At 40.0% G+C, this 17,468-nt stretch overlaps 1 protein-coding gene across 12 annotated transcripts in view; it reads left to right on the top strand.

The window, feature by feature from the left end:
* The window catches only part of RYR3 (ryanodine receptor 3), a 581,512-nt gene that overhangs the window by 126,090 nt on the left and 437,954 nt on the right, over positions 1 to 17,468 (top strand). For 11 of the 12 annotated variants that reach the window (XR_012159473.2, XM_073348831.2, XM_073348834.2 and 8 more), the window contains exons 1-2: positions 14,845 to 15,302; positions 15,620 to 15,694. Coding sequence is in view for 11 of the 12 variants with exons in the window: in XM_073348831.2 (XP_073204932.1) it covers positions 15,189 to 15,302; positions 15,620 to 15,694 (189 nt within the window). In the remaining variant the exon portion in view is untranslated. Of the gene's footprint in view, positions 1 to 14,844; positions 15,303 to 15,619; positions 15,695 to 17,468 lie in introns of those variants that run through there. The other variant, XM_073348839.2, reaches the window with a different exon arrangement.

The following is a 17,468-nucleotide window of genomic DNA, read 5'->3' as shown; positions in this document are numbered from 1 at the left end:
TTTTTACCTGCAAAGAAAACATCTTTTAAATAAAATGAATGTTATAGCCTAAAAGTTTTACAAAGATTCTATAAAGGCAGCTGACTGGATTGATTTTGTAAAATTTGAGGAGGAAATATACTGATGTGCTGAGATTTTGTAGGGTTCTTTTCAGTGTGCTGGTGGAGCTATCAAGTTGTAGAAAGTGGACAGACCTCTTTATGCATCAAACCTATAATGGGAAGGATTTTATTATGTTAAAAAGAAGATGCAAATGTGTGTCCTGGAGATATTTTTATGCAATGTATCTGAATCAGGATTTGTGTGTATGTGTACAAGACATTTTGTGTGTATATTCGTGTCTCTCTATCTAATCATCAGAGCCCCATACTTAAGTTGGAGTTCAGCTTTCTATGTAAAGCAGTGATTAATTCACTATGTTTTGTATGAAGAATATAGTGTATCCTTCCCTAAATGATAATACACAATCTATGGGGTAGATCCTTAGCTGGAACAAATTGTCACAGTTCCATTGTAATTAGTGGAGCTATGATAGATCCCTTAGCTAGTGTAAACTATCCTTGAGAGTCAAGAATGATTAAACCAGTTTCACTTACAATTAATTAGAAATCAGCCCTTTACGAAAGTTTACTTTTTGAGCCTTATGATTTTTTGGGCTCTGCTAGAAAATTAATTACTGAGTTTTCAGATTGGAAAATTGAGTCACTTGTAGAATTTTTTTCACCATCTGCAAGGTAGTTCAACTTTTAAAAATTATTATTGTACTAAATTTTCATTTGCTGATATTCATCATAACTGTTTCTTTTTCTGTCACATTGTTTACTACCAATTTTTATAACATCAAATGGATACTCCAAAAGCTAAGTATTGCTTTAAAAAATTGTTTCTAGCCTTTATGGTTGTAGAGAAAATCTGTAAAATATGATCCAAGTGTTGTATTCAGTGGCTAGCAATGCAAATTATCTATTCATTTGTTAGCTGTGGCTCTTGCCAAAGGGTTTTCATGAAAGTGACCAGCTGACTCAGGAGTATAGCCCCTATGTCTACTGGGCACATTTAAGGATATGCTGTTCTTTGTGCAAGAAACTCTTGGTTGGAGATCCTTTCTCAAGCTAAAAACCCTGGGTAATTCATACACATTTTATATTGGTTAAGGTTCCTGCACACATTGCATACCGGACAGCAACCTCAAAGGCAAGGAAATGAAAAGTTAAGCCATCTAACAGTACATATCCTTTACTCTTCCAGCCATGGACTGACACCTTACCACTAGCCTACATCACCTTATCACCAATGACCAACACAAACAATGCACCATCATCTTATCTCTGGTGCAATAAGGATGTCAGCCTTCCATGAATCCCTTTCCCAGACTTGAATGAGTATGATATTCTGGAATTCTGCAGAATGGATGGAGGGATAGGAGCAGACTTATCTGTTTGTGGTGATGAGTTTGGAGGAGTTGCAAGAAGGTTGACTTCTCTCCTTAGGCAGATGTAAGGTTGTGGTACACTGTCTATGGTGATTGAACTAGCTGTGAGATGTCTCTCTCTCTGGATGGAGGAATAGAAGGTGTGCACTGTTAGATGGTTTAACTTTTCCTTGCTTTTAAGGATTGGGATCAGGAATACTGTGTGTACTCTAACCATAACTCTTATACAATGTAGTATTTATGTGTGCGCATGTGTGAGGGCAAGGAATGTTTGCAACAACAAAAATAATGTGAATTTAAAATACAGTTTTTGATTAGTACTCAGAAGTTTATATTTAAAACTAGTATCAGAACAAGCAAAACCTGGGGCTATTGATTATCAGACCTGTTTTGCTATAGCATTCACGAACACAATCAAATTAATTACTGTCTTTGTGAAAAAGTATGTGTGACACAATAAGAAAGAGCATGAAAGAATCAGTTTTTGTTCAAGCTGATAAAATGAAAGTAGAAAATATGTTTACTAATCTGTTCCATTCTCTCTCTCTCTCTCTCTCTCTCTCTCTCTCTCTCTCTCTCTCTTTTAATGGTAAAAGCAAGGGTAGCTAATTTTTTTCCTGACCATTTTCCTTGGCTGAATTCATACTTATAAATGTTATGATGTAACACTACTGCAATACCATTACCATGATTTACAGCTTCTTGCAGCTCATTTTATTCTGTTGCATGCAGCTTACTAGCCAGTTTGCTGATGGTATCAGAACTGTGTCAGAAGAGAATTAATGTTGAACGTTATATATCTGTTTATTTGGATCAATTTAAAAATACCTGACAATGGTAGATCCAACCATTAGGTCAGCAATATGTTTATATTGTTTGAGTTTATTGAACTATTTAAAAAAGGCAAACAAAACATTTGAACACATCCACAACAAAATCATATGCACAACTAAATTTTCATTTATTATTTTGTTTTTCACTTTGCTAGCCTAGTGACCTCTCCGAATGGGTATGTTCTTCCTTTCTTCACTTAATATACATACAGTTTGCATGAAACTGACTTCAGTTGTACTTTTAATAAATTAGGCCTTTCACTTGTAAGTGATCAGAACAGTTTCAATCTTTGTACCTATTGTTTCTTGTTGTTGTAGATGTTCCCACACACCTCCAAGCTAATGATCAATCAATCAGTTAAAATATTTGTCTCAGCCAAGCTGAATTCTTTGTCCCTTAAAATAATAATTTTTAAATTTTAAGTAGAGGACTTCTGAAATTTTAGAAATTTCTGAAGATCTGTGATCTGAGGGTACAGTAAATTAATCATCAAACTTTCAAACTATTGTATTAAAATCTACGGGAAGCATGCTTAACCCAAGTTACTTAGAAGCCCTAATACAGCTTCAAATGCTATTATGCAGTTACAGTTTTGCAGTTACATATAACTGTGGAGTGCATAATAAGAATGAAAAAGGCTAGTGAAAAAATTACATACTTTCGGTGGGCTCAATTCTGCACCTTATTTAAAATAAATTGTATATTACATTACCTATAGCCCCGTGAAATCAATTGGATAACTTTCAGAGCAAGGTGTCCCTCTAATGAGCAAAAGTGGCAGAGTCGGGTCCTACATGCCAAATCTATGGCATTGCATCTTTGGCAATATGGTAGTGAAGAATGCTAACTATGTCCCAAAACTTTAAGGTCAAACTAGCTTTTTACATTTTGCGATCTCATGAGTAAAGGCATTTTCAAGTGAAAGAACATATAACATTTAATCTGTTGACTAATATTTCTCTCTCTTGTGCTCTACCACCTACTTTTCTGAAAATAGAATTCCTATTTCTGTGGAATTGTCTTTTAAGGATGAATTATTTAGTCTTTTTTTTTTTTTCAAATTCTAAATATGCTTGCGATGAAGTCTGGATATTGTTTTGCAACGAGAATAACCACTGTTCTCCCCCTAATATTCTATAAACTCTAGAATTTTTCTTGTGTTTTAATGGATATACAGAAGCAGTAGTTGAGCATTTGTAATGATAGCCTTTGCCTGCAAGAAAAGTTAACTTATTAACTGTAAGGTGATTGATGAAAATATATTTTGAAATACTGCATTAACATAAATAACTGTATTCAAGAGCCTGCAGTAGCCTATGATTTTAAATGTCTGAATAGAAAAAGCATTTTGTTTTCAAGCATTTTGAGGTTGGAATTAGCTACCAAAATACATATTCACCAAAAATATTGAAATTCAAAAATCTATTTTATGTAGTTTTTTGCCTCCATTTAGCATGTCTGTTTGAGTTTTATTTTTTCATGATTTTAGTATTCATGAAAAGGAGCGTTTAGCCAGTCTTTGAAGAGTTTAGCCAATCTTTGAAAATGTTACCTGTGTGCTCTATTTGGTTATGAATTGAAGACATGGATCATTTGTGCAATGCTTGTGAGTGATGGTCACTTGAGGTGGATATGACCAAACGTACTGCATCTGTTACAGTAAGAAGGATTCAAACTGGTTTCACAGGGTGGATTAGAAAGCTGAATTTATTTCATCTGCAATTTTTATCCAGATGAAGTGATGGAGTCAAGTAACACTAACGTGTTTTAAGTCCCCCGCTCCCAGCAATGATTCTATTGAATGTAACAACTCTATATTTTTATTTTTTCATGAGCTGTGCTTCTCTGCTATATAAATAGTGAAGTGTAGAGGATTGTGATGGCAGAGCTGGCTTAAAAACAAACCAGACTTGGTGTGCTCATGGTAATGCATTATTTTTTGAAATATGGTAGGATGTGCCTAAGCATTTCATCTCATCGATAAAATCTGTAGGTCTAGTACTTTATTTTAATATAACCCCATTACTTTTCTGTTCATAGTGTCTTAATTTGCAAACCAAACTTGATGCACAATTGATGTTGTAAGGATGACTTCAACAGTTTTGTGTAGAATAGTAAAGATAGTAGATCTAATGTAGAAATATGATTTGTGATTTAAGTTGGAATGTATTCTGTATTGTTAGTGGTGATTTATTAAAATATGACAGATGCTATGACTGTGGGCCTAATTCAGCAAATCACCATGGTGAATAGTCCCATTGAAGACACTGGGACTGCTCATGTGAGTAAAGGTATTCAGGTCTGCCCCAATGTTTGGAGTGTTGAAGACAGGCTCACGTGAAATGTGTTTCTGTAATTATCAGCATTGGCCTCAGAATTTTCAATGTGCTGTTTTTGAAGCAAGTGAACATTACTGAAATGAACTTCCCCTAAAGTACTGAAGTTCCCCTAAAAGCATTATTTTTAAAAATGGATTCAATACTGCATTGCAGATGTAAGCTAGTTCTTTTGTGTAGGAGAGTGGTGTCCAATCCATGACCCTCAGAGGCCTATGTTAAGGAAAACGTGTACTTGATTATGAATGTGTTCCTTGAGTCACACCATGCCACTTTCAAATGAAAGTGTATGAACAAAGTTGGTCACTACCACTATCTCAACTGCCTGTCATGGCCTGCAGCTTCAGGAGCAGCTCTGATGTGATCCTGGAGCACTCTGAGCACCTGCTCTCTCCATGTGTTGGTCCTTATGGAAAGGAGAAGAGTAGATATGGTTGCTCCATTGCCTGATTATCTGCCATTCTGTGGGAGCCCCAGGGAAATCAGGGTAGGAGCTCAACTGCCTTTGCTTGACCCTATGGGAGTGTCTAGCAAAAGACGGCACTCCTCCCCCACACAGCCACCCAGGTCAGCCCAGGAGGCAGTGTTGAAAGAGGAGAAGATGAAAACCATTAGTTAATTTTGGTTCCCCGATTTTGCCCCAGCTCAAGTTAGAACATTTTAGGGGTTGTTCTGACTTGCACCAGCTAGCAACAGTTCCCCAAGGAGCCATACACCCACTGAGAATAACTGGAACACTCTGCGCTTGCAGAGCAGGAGATGCATAAGGATTCCTGTGTCCCAGCTTGGGGTATTTCCGGCAGGGGATTGGTAGATTATTTTTTCATTCTTTGCACCACTTGAGTGGCATAAAGTGAATAAAATAGGAGAGAGAATTTGCCCCTAAATATTGATTGTTGTCTCCTTACCTCCTTAACATGATGTTTGGCCTTGGACTGAAAAGTTTGAATACCTACTGAACTATTATTACTTTGAACTGTTGTGTTTTTTCCCTGATTTCCAGTTATTTGGAATAACATTTGAAGTGTTATATATTCCAACTGTTCAAATGTTGTAACTCGTTGGTTAAATATTTAATCCCTCCCTAGCTTTACTTTATTTAACTTTTCTTAGATTAACTTCTCTTAGCAGTTGGGGAAATTTTTCAAACATGGCCTCTGGATTTGCATGGAAACATTTTCAGGCTTGGAGTTTGGGGCTTAGAAGCTTATTTTTATGAATATGAACAGCATTTGTTTGTGCAAATCCAAGTCTGGAGGACTCACAATATTTCTTGCTTCAAATTGCATGCCCAGAAAGTTGGTCATGTAAATTTAGCAGTTCAATTTTGACCACTTTTAAAAATTAGTACTTTCAGTAAAGTATATACATACATGGGTGGGTAATAATTTTAAAATTGATTTTATACATTATATTTTACATTATAAAAATAAATCCTGTCCATTTGCATCTTTCTTTGGATTTAGTGTCAGAAATTGAAATGGTGGTGTCTCAACCATGTTTGTATAAAATAATCTTTTCCCTAAAATACCAGTGTGCGCCCTCTGCATAATACTTTAATTATTTTCAAGCTGGTTAACCAGTTGTGGAGGTATATTGATACAGAATTGATACAGATTGCATTCAGGTAAACGTTGTAAGAACATTAGAGTCACAAGAATGGATGCATCTGGGTTAGTAAATTCTTTAGGGTAAGCATCTTCTCTTATTCTCTGTCTCGTGAAACATCATGTGTCTTTAAAGCATTATGTATATGCTTCATAATACTAACTCATTTAGATTATATACAGTATATGGCTATTGCCTTGTTTAAAAAAATCAGCTTTGACTATTTTTGTGACCATTATTCACAAGCATTCTTTGAAAAATCTGCAGTTTTGCCCACAGGTCAACGGAGAGATCCAGTGAAGGTTTCTGTGCTGCACGAACGTATTACATTGTGTTAATTGTGGCATTTTGGGATGTATAAGTAGGGGCATAGCGAGCAGATCGAGGGACGTGATCGTTCCCCTCTATTCAACATTGGTGAGGCCTCATCTGGAGTACTGTGTCCAGTTTTGGGCCCCACACTACAAGAAGGATGTGGATAAATTGGAGAGAGTCCAGCGAAGGGCAACAAAAATGATTAGGGGTCGGGAACACATGACTTATGAGGGGAGGCTGAGGGAAGTGGGATTGTTTAGTCTGCAGAAGAGAAGAATGAGAGGGGATTTGATAGCTGCTTTCAACTACCTGAGAGGTGGTTCCAGAGAGGATGGTTCAATGTTATACCAATAAAATAAAAACCAGCAGGATCTTATTAAAGGGAAAAAGGCAAAATACCACATTTATTGTGAATACAGAAAGAATCATAGTAAGCAGTTAGTTATAGTTATAACATTCCATTCAATCTCATATTTATTCACACACACACACAGGTTCTGCAAGGTTATTGTCATAGTTACCAGCCTTAGAGTTGCTCATGCCAAGCCACTGGCCAAGTGGCCTGGACATAAGGAGGGAGCAGGGCCTTGTCAGATGCTCATCTGATGTTCCTGGAAGTTGGTTTGCAGAATCAGACCCCAAAGTTCTCACTTTTTAGAGTCTATTTTTATAGGAATTTCTTCCTATGCCAGTCTATGGGAATTGCTTCATCATGCTGTTGCTGAATCAATCAGCAGATGGCACATTCCTGACGGCTCCAAGATGTTATCTTGTTCTTTGGTTCTCCCATTCTTGAGGCTGTTGGGTGGATTCCAGTCTGCCCTCCGGGGGATCCTCTGGTTATTTCCACTTGACGCCTTCTTCAGCCGATGGACACTGGATTCTTAGGCTGGCACCTCCCTGATCATTCAGTTATTATCCACACCAAGCATCCATCCACATACATCCTCTATCTCTATTTTAATCACAATTGTTAATACAACAAAAGGGTGGGGAGTCTCTGGGTGCTGTTTCTGTTGTTAGAGTATTGCTTTGAGTCTCTCTCTCTGTGAATTGCTTTGAGAACAGACTCTGTCTTAGATTGTACTAACACAATTAGCAGCTTGCAAGTTTCACACATAGAGGGAGAGAAACAGTACCAAAAACCAAGAGACCTCTTAATTAGTAATACCCTGGAATTTGAACTATGGGGAATCAAACTCATTTGTGATTTTAATACAGAACTTCTTTAATATGATCCAACATCTAGACTATTCTCAGTGGTAGAAGAGGACAGGACAAGGAGTAATGGTCTCAAGTTGCAGTGGGGGAGGTTTAGGTTGGATATTAGGAAAAACTTCTTCACTAGGAGGGTGGTGAAACACTGGAATGCATTACCTAGGGAGGTGGTAGAATCTCCTTCCTTAGAAGTTTTTAAGGTCAGGCTTGACAAAGCCCTTGCTGGGATGATTTAATTGGAGATTGGTCCTGCTTTGAGCAAGGGGTTGGACTAGATGACCTCCTGAGGTCCCTTCCAACCCTGATATTCTATGATTCTATGAATTTTAGAGTCCTAGTCCATTGGAAAATAACTGATTATTTATTTTGTTGTTGTCCCTCCAAGGAGGCAAATGTCAGCACAAGTGGGATCTAAACACTTTTTAATAATGCTCATAAATTTGTTTATTCCACAATTTACTTTTTGTGTAGATTGCTGTTGACAATTTTAAATTTACAATTTTAATTTGTTGTTCGAGTTGTTTTCATTCATTGTGGCTTGCAGCTCTGTGCAAATATTAAAGTTTATTGCTGCCTTCTAGGTTATCCTGATGGTACCAGAATGATTAATTTTCTGCAGTCAAAATGGAAGAAAAATAGATTCTGATGCTGTTTTTGAGATTGATGCTGCTGAGGCCACTTTTCTGCAATGAGAGGCTATTTTTTATTTTTAACAAATTTTTAGATTTTTAAAACGTCAAAAAATCCAACTATAAATTTAGGCCTTACCTTTGGAGATGCTGAAAACCTACAATTTCCATTGAAGACCATGGAAATTAAGGGTGCTCACCTCTGCAGAAGATTAGGCCATTAGTTGATTGAAAACCACAGACATCTGAGAAGCTAAGTATTGGGAAGGGAAACAAAAGGAGAGTTAGGGATGTTTTAGTTTAAAATAAAACAGTTCATCATATGTTTGTTTACTTCAATACATGGACCACCAACTATACAGACTTGGAGGACAATCGTGCCAGAATATTAATTAGAAATCCCGTATTTAATAAAGGGACTGTGATTTATGGATTGGAAAAAGTGGCTACAAAATATCCACTATTATAGTTGGCTTTGCTAATAAACATGGCAGTGCAGCTACTCTGAAAGTATGCATACAAATTAATAGATTTAAAATGTATTTCATATGGTCAGTTACTGGTTAGACAAAGGAAATATTTGCACCTTTTGGCTTTATATATATACTTGACCTACAGCCTTTAGTAACAGAGGCTGAACAGACATCATATGTTCAAATAGATGCTTCAGGTACACCAAACCAGTATTTTTATTGCATTGACTGGGTGTTTTTAAGTACCTTTGACAGGTATCTGAACAATTTCAAGATAAAAATAAAAGTATAATAGTAAACAAAGCTTTGTCCTTAATAACTGGAGAAAAAAAACTGTTTTGCGCCTGACCTTGAAGTATTGAGAAGAACTTGAATGTATGTTAGTATTCTACCACCTTAAGTCAGATCAGGAAATGACCTGAAGACAGCACGCAGCCTAAATGATGCAACCAGCCAACTATCTGACACAGATTATAGCCCAGGCTGTGACACATTTGTTACAGTGGCATATGAATCACAGCATCTCAAAATTCCATGAACAGCTTGAAAAAGGAAAGGGGAATACCAAGACGTCTGTACACAATAGTTCATCTCATCTTCTCTTTGTGTTGTAAATTTATTTTTCCTATCATCCTCATACACTTTTGTTTGTCATTTGTGCTGTCATGTGTTTTATTTAGACCACACGCTACTTAGGCAAGGACCTGTGCACGTATGTGGTGGTACAAAAAATCATAATAAAAGCTGAATTTGTCTTCATTTTAGTGGTAATGAATATACTATAATTTCTACCAAAGTTGGAATTCTGACTCGTGAAACCTGCTGCTTCCTGAGCCAGGACTGGTGTAGTCTTTCTCCTTTTTTTGGAGCCTCTTTTCTTATTATTTGTTAATCCAACATCGGAACAGCTGTGCCTAGTGGCATATATAAAGCACTGCAGCCATTCCTGCCATGCCAGGCTCTCAGGGAAGCTAGAGCTCCTCTACCTCTCTTCCCATCTTAGTGCCAGCCTTTGCCCATCTGGAATGCTGACTTAACTGGTGCTGGCTGTATACTCCCAATACTCTCTTCTCCAACTTACAATTAGACAAGTACAATAATTCTGATTCTAGCAATGATGATGTCTTCTGGGAAGTGGAGGTGTTGGGAGTATGTTACCAGAGGAACTAAAGGAAGTCAGTACTGCACAGCTGGTCCCAGCTGAGATTAAAAAAAAAAGGGCTGCCTCTCTGCGTCCAACCAGACTGCACATGCTCTACATCCCAGCCACACTCTCAGAAGCAACATGTCAGGCTTGCCTTAAGCTGCTTGGGGCAGAAAGACTGCTGCACTACCTGGCATTCTAGATTTCCTTACTTAGGCTCTCCAAACTGATTTGCTTTTTTCTGGCTAAGACTTCCAGGGGTGCCTCAAGGTTCAGGTCAGTTAGCGGAGTAGAAAATGCCCTAGTGTGAGACTCCTCTCAAACTGCTTCAGTAGTCAGCTTATGTTGCCCTAAATCAGTGATTCTCAAGGTGGAGTCTGGGGGCCGCTGGAGGGCCATGAGCAGGTTTCAGGGAGTCCGCCAAGCAGCACCAGGGTTAGACTCTCGGGGGGCCACGGCAGACAGCCTAAGCCCTGCTGTGCAGGGCTGATGCCCAGGGCCCTGAGCCCTGCCACTCAGGTCTGAAGTAGAAACCTGAGCAACGTAGCTTCACAGGGCACCCAGTGGCATGGGGCCCTGACAATTGCCCTGCTTGCTACTCCTTAATGCTGGCCCTGGCTTATATATGCAGAAAACTAGTTGTGGCACAGGTGGGCTGAGGAGCTTTGATAGCATGTTGGGGTGGGGGACTCAGAAAGAAAAAGGTTGAGAACTCCAGCCCTAAATAACTAGTTCTCATTCCCTATCCCATTCTCTGGAGATTTCTCCAATTTTACCCTGAGTGTGTTGAGTCCCCCCTTCACCTCATCTCATCATAGAATCATAGGACTTGAGAGTTCTTCTAGACCAATTACCTGCATTCAAGGCAGGACTAAGTATTGTCTAGACCAGTGGTCTCCAACCTATTTATGCCCAAGATCACTTTTTGAATCTAAGGGCAACCCAGGATTTACCCTGCCCCTTCCCTGATGCCCCGTCCCTTCCCCAAAGCCCTCCCACTCTATCCCCCCTCTCTCCGTTGCTCGCTCTTCCCCACCCTCAGTTACTTTCACCGGGCAGGGGGTTGGGGTGCAGGAGGGGATATGGAATGCTGGCTCTAGGAAGGGAGTCAGGGCTGGGGCAGTGTTGGGGTGCAGGATGCTGGCTCTGGGAGAGGGCTCGGTGAGGCTTGGGGTGCAGGAGGGGGTGTGGGGTGCTGGCTCTGGGAGGGAGCTCAGGGCTGGGGCAGTGTTGGGTGCAGGAGGGGGTATGGGGTGCTGGCTCTGGGAGGGGGCTCTGGGCTGGGGCAGAGTGTTGGGGTGCAGGATGCTGTCTCTGGGAGAGGGCTTGGTGGGGTTGTGGTGCAGGAGGGTATTCATGGTGCAGGAGGGGGTATGGGGTGCTGGCTCTGGGAGGAGGTTCAGGGTGCAGGAGGGGGTTTGGGGTGCAGGAGGGGGTATGGAGTGCTGGCTCTGGGAGGGGGCTCAGGGATGAGGGTTGGGATGCAGGAAGGGGCTCAGGGATGGGGATTGGGGTGCAGACTCCTGCCGGGCAGTACTTACCACTGGCAGCTCCCGGGCGGCGGCGGGCACAGCAAGGCTAAGTCAGGCTCCCTGCCTACCCAGCACCACACTGCTCCCAGAAAGGACCAATGTGCCCCTGGTGAGGGCGGGGGACACGTGGCTCTGTGTGCTGCCCCTCCCTGAAAGCACCACCCCCGCAGCTCTCCCGGCCAATGGGAGCTGCAAGGGTGGTGCTTGCAGGCAGAAGCAGTGCACGGAGGGACACCCCTGCCACCCTGCCCCCATGGCTGCGGGTCTGTACTGGCCACTTCCAGGGGCAGCGTGGGGCCGGGATAGGTAGGGAGTCTGCCTTAGTGGCAGCCACACTTCATCACTGGAGATCATGACCACTGATCTACCATCCCTGACAGGTGTTTGTCTAACTTGCTCTTAAAAATCTCCAACAACAGAGATTCCACAGCCACCCTAGGCAATTTATTCCGATGCTTAACTACCCCGACAGATACACAAACTGTAAGTTTTTCCCAGTGTCCAACCTACACCTCCCGTTGCAATTTAAGCCCATTGCTTCTTGTCCTATCCTCGGAGGTTAATGAGAACAATTTTTCTCCCTCCTCCTTGTAACAACTTTTTATGTACTTGAAAACTGTAATCATATTCCGTCTGAGTCTTCTCTTCGCCAGACTAAAGAAGCCAATTTTTTTTCAATCTTCCTTTGTAGGTCATGTTTTCTAGACCTTTAATCATTTTTGTTGCTCTTCTCTGGATTTTCGTTTATAGTCAGAAGATTAATTAATTACCTAGACACCTCAAAATTTTACTTTTAAAAATCTCATTGTTTTTAAGCCAATATTATGATTTTTGGGGCCTGATTCTTGATATTTTAATGTTTGCGGTTATCAGTGCTGAGGGCTGCATATAGGTGCATGCTCTCAAATAACTGTAGCCAGGAAGAAAACTATGAAGGTCACTTTTTGTCCCACCCATAAGCCCATGGGCTTCATGCTCTACTGATTGGACATGTAGGAGTTAAAGTGTCATATGTTGTGCCTTGTGTTTTTGCACATTTTCTCCTTCTGAGCATTGCACTCCACCCCCACCACATGTAATCCCCCTATCATGCTGTCTGGAGTGGCTCATGACTGAGTGTGCCAACCTCAAGGCAGACTTCAGGGTGGACACCCCAAAAAGCAGGGCAGACCCCCAAGATTGGTGGTATGTCCTATCATTAAATTTCACCACCCAGTAACAAATGTGAACTCCTAGATCACTGAAACAGTCTTACCATGGGTTCAGACAGTCCCCTTAGGCACTCCAGTCTATCTTGCCACCCAGGCAAGCTGGATTTAATGATAAATAGTCACTTGCAACAAAAATCACACAATATTCAAGTTGCTTCCAGTCCCAAGAGACCAGTCATTTACCCTAGATCAATCTGTACCTTAGATATCACAATGCCTGTAGCCAATCCTGTAATAAACTAACTAAAGGTTTATTAACTTGGAAAAATAAATGAGTTATTTACAGGTTGAAGCAGGCAACATATATGCACAAGTGAGTTCAGTCTCTGATTCTAAAAGGCGACAGATGTAATCTGTCAGTATTGAATGTCCTTTCAGGGCTTAACCCAGGTCGACCCTGGGGATCTCTCATGTCACATAGCTGGACTAATAAGTAGTAATAACAGCAAAATAATTGTATGGGCTGCTGTATCATTTTTCTTTAGATCGTCAAGCACCTCCTGTGAAAAGCTCATGCCAATGAGTTCTGGCAGTTATTCCCGCCTAAGATGGCCAGCTGGATTTGTGCTTTGGCAGACACAAAGCAATAACAATTTTTTTGTGAGTGGGTTTTTTCCCCTCAGTAGTATCTTGCTCCGTCCAATAATTATTATTCATGTTTTAAAAACAAACGTTGGTAGACTTCTCCAAGACTCTAAGAGTGTTGGGCATCTTTGTTTGTTTGTTTTAAAGCAGTTACCTTTCCATTATTTAAAAAAGGTTCCTTGTTTTACACTAACATCAGCAGGTTGTGTTTATGACATGAATCTGCAGTGGTAACTGATTGCCTAAGGTAACTGCCAACCTTTTTGAGAGTGACCACTATACTGTAACAGTTCCTGGAGCATGGACCAATATAATTTAAACTGACTGCAGAATGCTGACTCTTACAAATTAAAAATTAAATTTTGAGACGCAGAGATGAAACAGGAACTGCACAATTTTTTTTTTGAAGTCAGATGTGATTTGGAGATGGTTTTGTTCATTGATAGTAAACCCCCCCACCCCACAATATTTCCTCTTCATTTCCATGTCAATCAAAACATGAAAGAAAGGGTGTACATACAATAAAGAGAAAACCCCTTTAATTAGTGGGCAGAGAAGGGTTGTCTTTTGTGCAGATTATTTTTGTTAGTTGTGTAGCAGACTTCTACTTGAGACTTGTTAGTAGAGCAAGAAAATCAGAACTGTGCTCACCCTTATTTTATTGTTATGACAATAAAGGAATCATCCCCAACTTTATTACTTTTGGCTTTTTAGTATGTCTGTTGGACAAACATGATTTCCCCTTTAGTCTTTTGAATCAACATTAGGTAACCTGGGTGCCCAGCTACAAAGTCCCAAGGAATTTCTTCAGCTTGGCATTTTTAGAGCTAGTGTTTTGTTACATATGAAATGTAAACTTAAAGGACTAATCGATGAACTTGTTAATTCATTTAGTGCCAAATTTTTCCTGTGCAAGCTATTTTAGCCCATGGAAACACCTCACTCCTCTGGTCTGCTACTCTCCTCTACACATGTCCAATGGTAAAATTTGGCCTTAAGAGAATTCACTTTTGAAAAATATAAAGTAAACCAGAAATGAGCCTTATTCTACCATTATATTTTCAAGAGCCACCTTGTTTGTGTGTATTAAAAGCTATTTGAATGGTCCCTGAACAAAGTGAGCATCAGGCCTAAATGTCTAAGCATTAAATGGAAAATAAGCCATGGTGAAATGTTCAAACTGACAGCATAAGCTTTTACCAAATGTATGCATCTTCTCTAGCCATATGTAACAGTTAGAAATACATAGGTCAAATTCTGCTTTTTATACTTCAATTGGAAACACCAGAATGCATCAAGAATTAGCCCTAATTCTTTGGACATATTTTGATTAACTCCATAAAATATAAAAACTATGTGGGTGTGTGCACATGAAAGAAAGTTGAGAGAGAAAAAATGAATGGAAGCCCTGTAAAGCTTGTTATTGTTTATTAGTTATATTTTATAGCCACCGTTGCCAACTCTTATGATGTCTGATGCCTTTCTTAAACCGCCAGATTCTGGAATCTTGGCTTTCATTAAAAAAAAAAAAAAAGTGTTAAGCCATCCTGGTTGTGGAGAAAAGCTTGAAAATGAGAATTGTAAATGCTACAATTCCAAAAGGGAAATATAAAGAACCCCAAACCTATTATTTTTAAAATCTCATTATCTTTAAGCCAATCTCACAATTTGGGGGGTCTGACTCATGATTTTTGAATGTTTGGGGTTGACAATTCTGCATGTCTTGACCACTCTCAAATTGTATTTAGTTAAAATGAAATGACCCATACCATAATTATATCACCTGTGATAAATACGTAACTTAGGCTAATTTTAGCAAATGCTTATCCTTATTAGCAACATGTGGTCTCATTGAACGTTGATTATTTAGTATGTGGGAACATAAGAAAATGTACATGCCTAAAATATTAATATGGATAATCATTTTTAAGACTTCAATTACATATTTTTTTATTCTGAATGCTTCTGAAAAGTTTATAAGAAAGGTAAGAAATGCCTTTTTTCATTTCATTTCAGAACGTATTTGTAGAAAACTGTGGTTTTTTACTTTACTCGCTAAAGTGATAATTAGGTCACAATTGTCTGGTCAAATATGTTATTTTTTCACAGTGAAAATAGTTATTGCTGTAACTACTTCAATATTGCGAATGTACAAACTTTTGTAACATATCTGCACTTTTGTAGATAATCCAATTTGAGTATCTGTGTATGATACTTAAATTATTGGTAACTTCAGATGAATGGAAACAGTCAGAATCCCTGCATTGCTATCAAGTGTTAACACTTTCTGTCATTTCTATAGGCAGTTCAAGGAGGTGGTCACAGAACCCTGCTGTATGGCCATGCTATACTACTTCGGCATTCGTTCAGTGGAATGGTAAGTGACTTGTTAACTTACATAACAGAGTGCACTTACTATTGGAAAAGCATGTTATGTCTACAGTAAAATAATGTGTTCTCCATAACTGATAATAATAAACTCAAGATATAATAAAAACTTTAGATCAAGTAACAAACAAATATATGAAGCAACATAATCATTTAGTGTTCCCTCTTTGCGCAAGAACATTGAGGCCAATATCATAGAATCATAGAATATCAGGGTTGGAAGGGACCTCAGCAGGTCATCTAGTCCAACCCCCTGCTCAAAGCAGGACCGATCCCCAATTAAATCATCCCAGCAAGGGCTTTGTCAAGCCTGACCTTAAAAACTTCTAAGGAAGGAGATTCCACCACTTCCCTAGGTAACGCATTCCAGTGCTTCACCACCCTCCTAGTGAAAAAGTTTTTCCTAATATCCAACCTAAACCTCCCCCACTGCAACTTGAGACCATTACTCCTTGTTCTGTCATCTGCTACCACTGAGAACAGCCTAGAGCCATCCTCTTTGGAACCCCCTTTCAGGTAGTTGAAAGCAGCTATCAAATCCCCCCTCATTCTTCTCTTCTGTAGACTAAACATCCCTAGTTCCCTCAGCCTCTCCTCATAAGTCATGTGTTCCAGACCCCTAATCATTTTTGTTGCCCTTCGCTGGACTCTCTCCAATTTTTCCACATCCTTCTTGTAGTGTGGGCCCCAAAACTGGACACAGTACTCCAGATGAGGCCTCACCAATGTCAAATAGAGGGGAACGATCACGTCCCTCGATCTGCTCGCTATGCCCCTACTTATACATCCCAAAATGCCATTGGCCTTCTTGGCAACATGGGGACACTGTTGACTCATATCCAGCTTCTCGTCTACTGTAACCCCTAGGTCCTTTTCTGCAGAACTGCTGCCGAGCCATTCGGTCCCTAGTCTGTAGCGGTGCATGGGATTCTTCCATCCTAAGTGCAGGACTCTGCACTTGTCCTTCTTGAATTTCATCAGATTTCTTTTGGCCCAATCCTCCAATTCGTCTAGGTCCCTCTGTATCCTAGCCCTGCCCTCCAGCGTATTTACCTCTCCTCCCAGTTTAGTGTCATCTGCAAACTTGCTGAGGGTGCAATCCACACCATCCTCCAGATCATTTATGAAGATATTGAACAAAACCGGCCCCAGGACTGACCCTTGGGGCACTCCACTTGATACCAGCTGCCAACTAGACATGGAGCCATTGATCACTACCCGTTGAGCCCGACAATCTAGCCAGCTTTCTATCCACCTTATAGTCCATTCATCCAGCCCATACTTCTTTAACTTGCTGGCAAGAATACTGTGGGAGACCGTGTCAAAAGCTTTGCTAAAGTCAAGGAACAACATGTCCACTGCTTTCCCTTCATCCACAGAGCCAGTTATCTCGTCATAGAAGGCAATTAGATTAGTCAGGCATGACTTGCCCTTGGTGAATCCATGCTGACTGTTCCTGATCACTTTCCTCTCATCTAAGTGCTTCAGAATTGATTCCTTGAGAACCTGCTCCATGATTTTTCCAGGGACTGAGGTGAGGCTGACTGGCCTGTAGTTCCCCGGATCCTCCTTCCCTTTTTTAAAGATGGGCACTATATTAGCCTTTTTTCCATATCTTCAAAAGCGACCACTAATTTTGGGTGACTCAAAGTATCAATCACCCACACTGTGAAAACCTTTAAGGTGTCCCTTTGAGGCAACCAAAAATTACTAGTATATACCGAGTATGGTGTAACTAAAGTAAGGAGTGAAAAGAAATTGAT

This window comes from Lepidochelys kempii, chromosome 6 (genome assembly GCF_965140285.1).
Source record: "Lepidochelys kempii isolate rLepKem1 chromosome 6, rLepKem1.hap1, whole genome shotgun sequence".
Lineage (NCBI taxonomy): Eukaryota > Metazoa > Chordata > Testudines > Cheloniidae > Lepidochelys > Lepidochelys kempii.
This window is presented reverse-complemented; position numbering and strand designations above follow the sequence as displayed.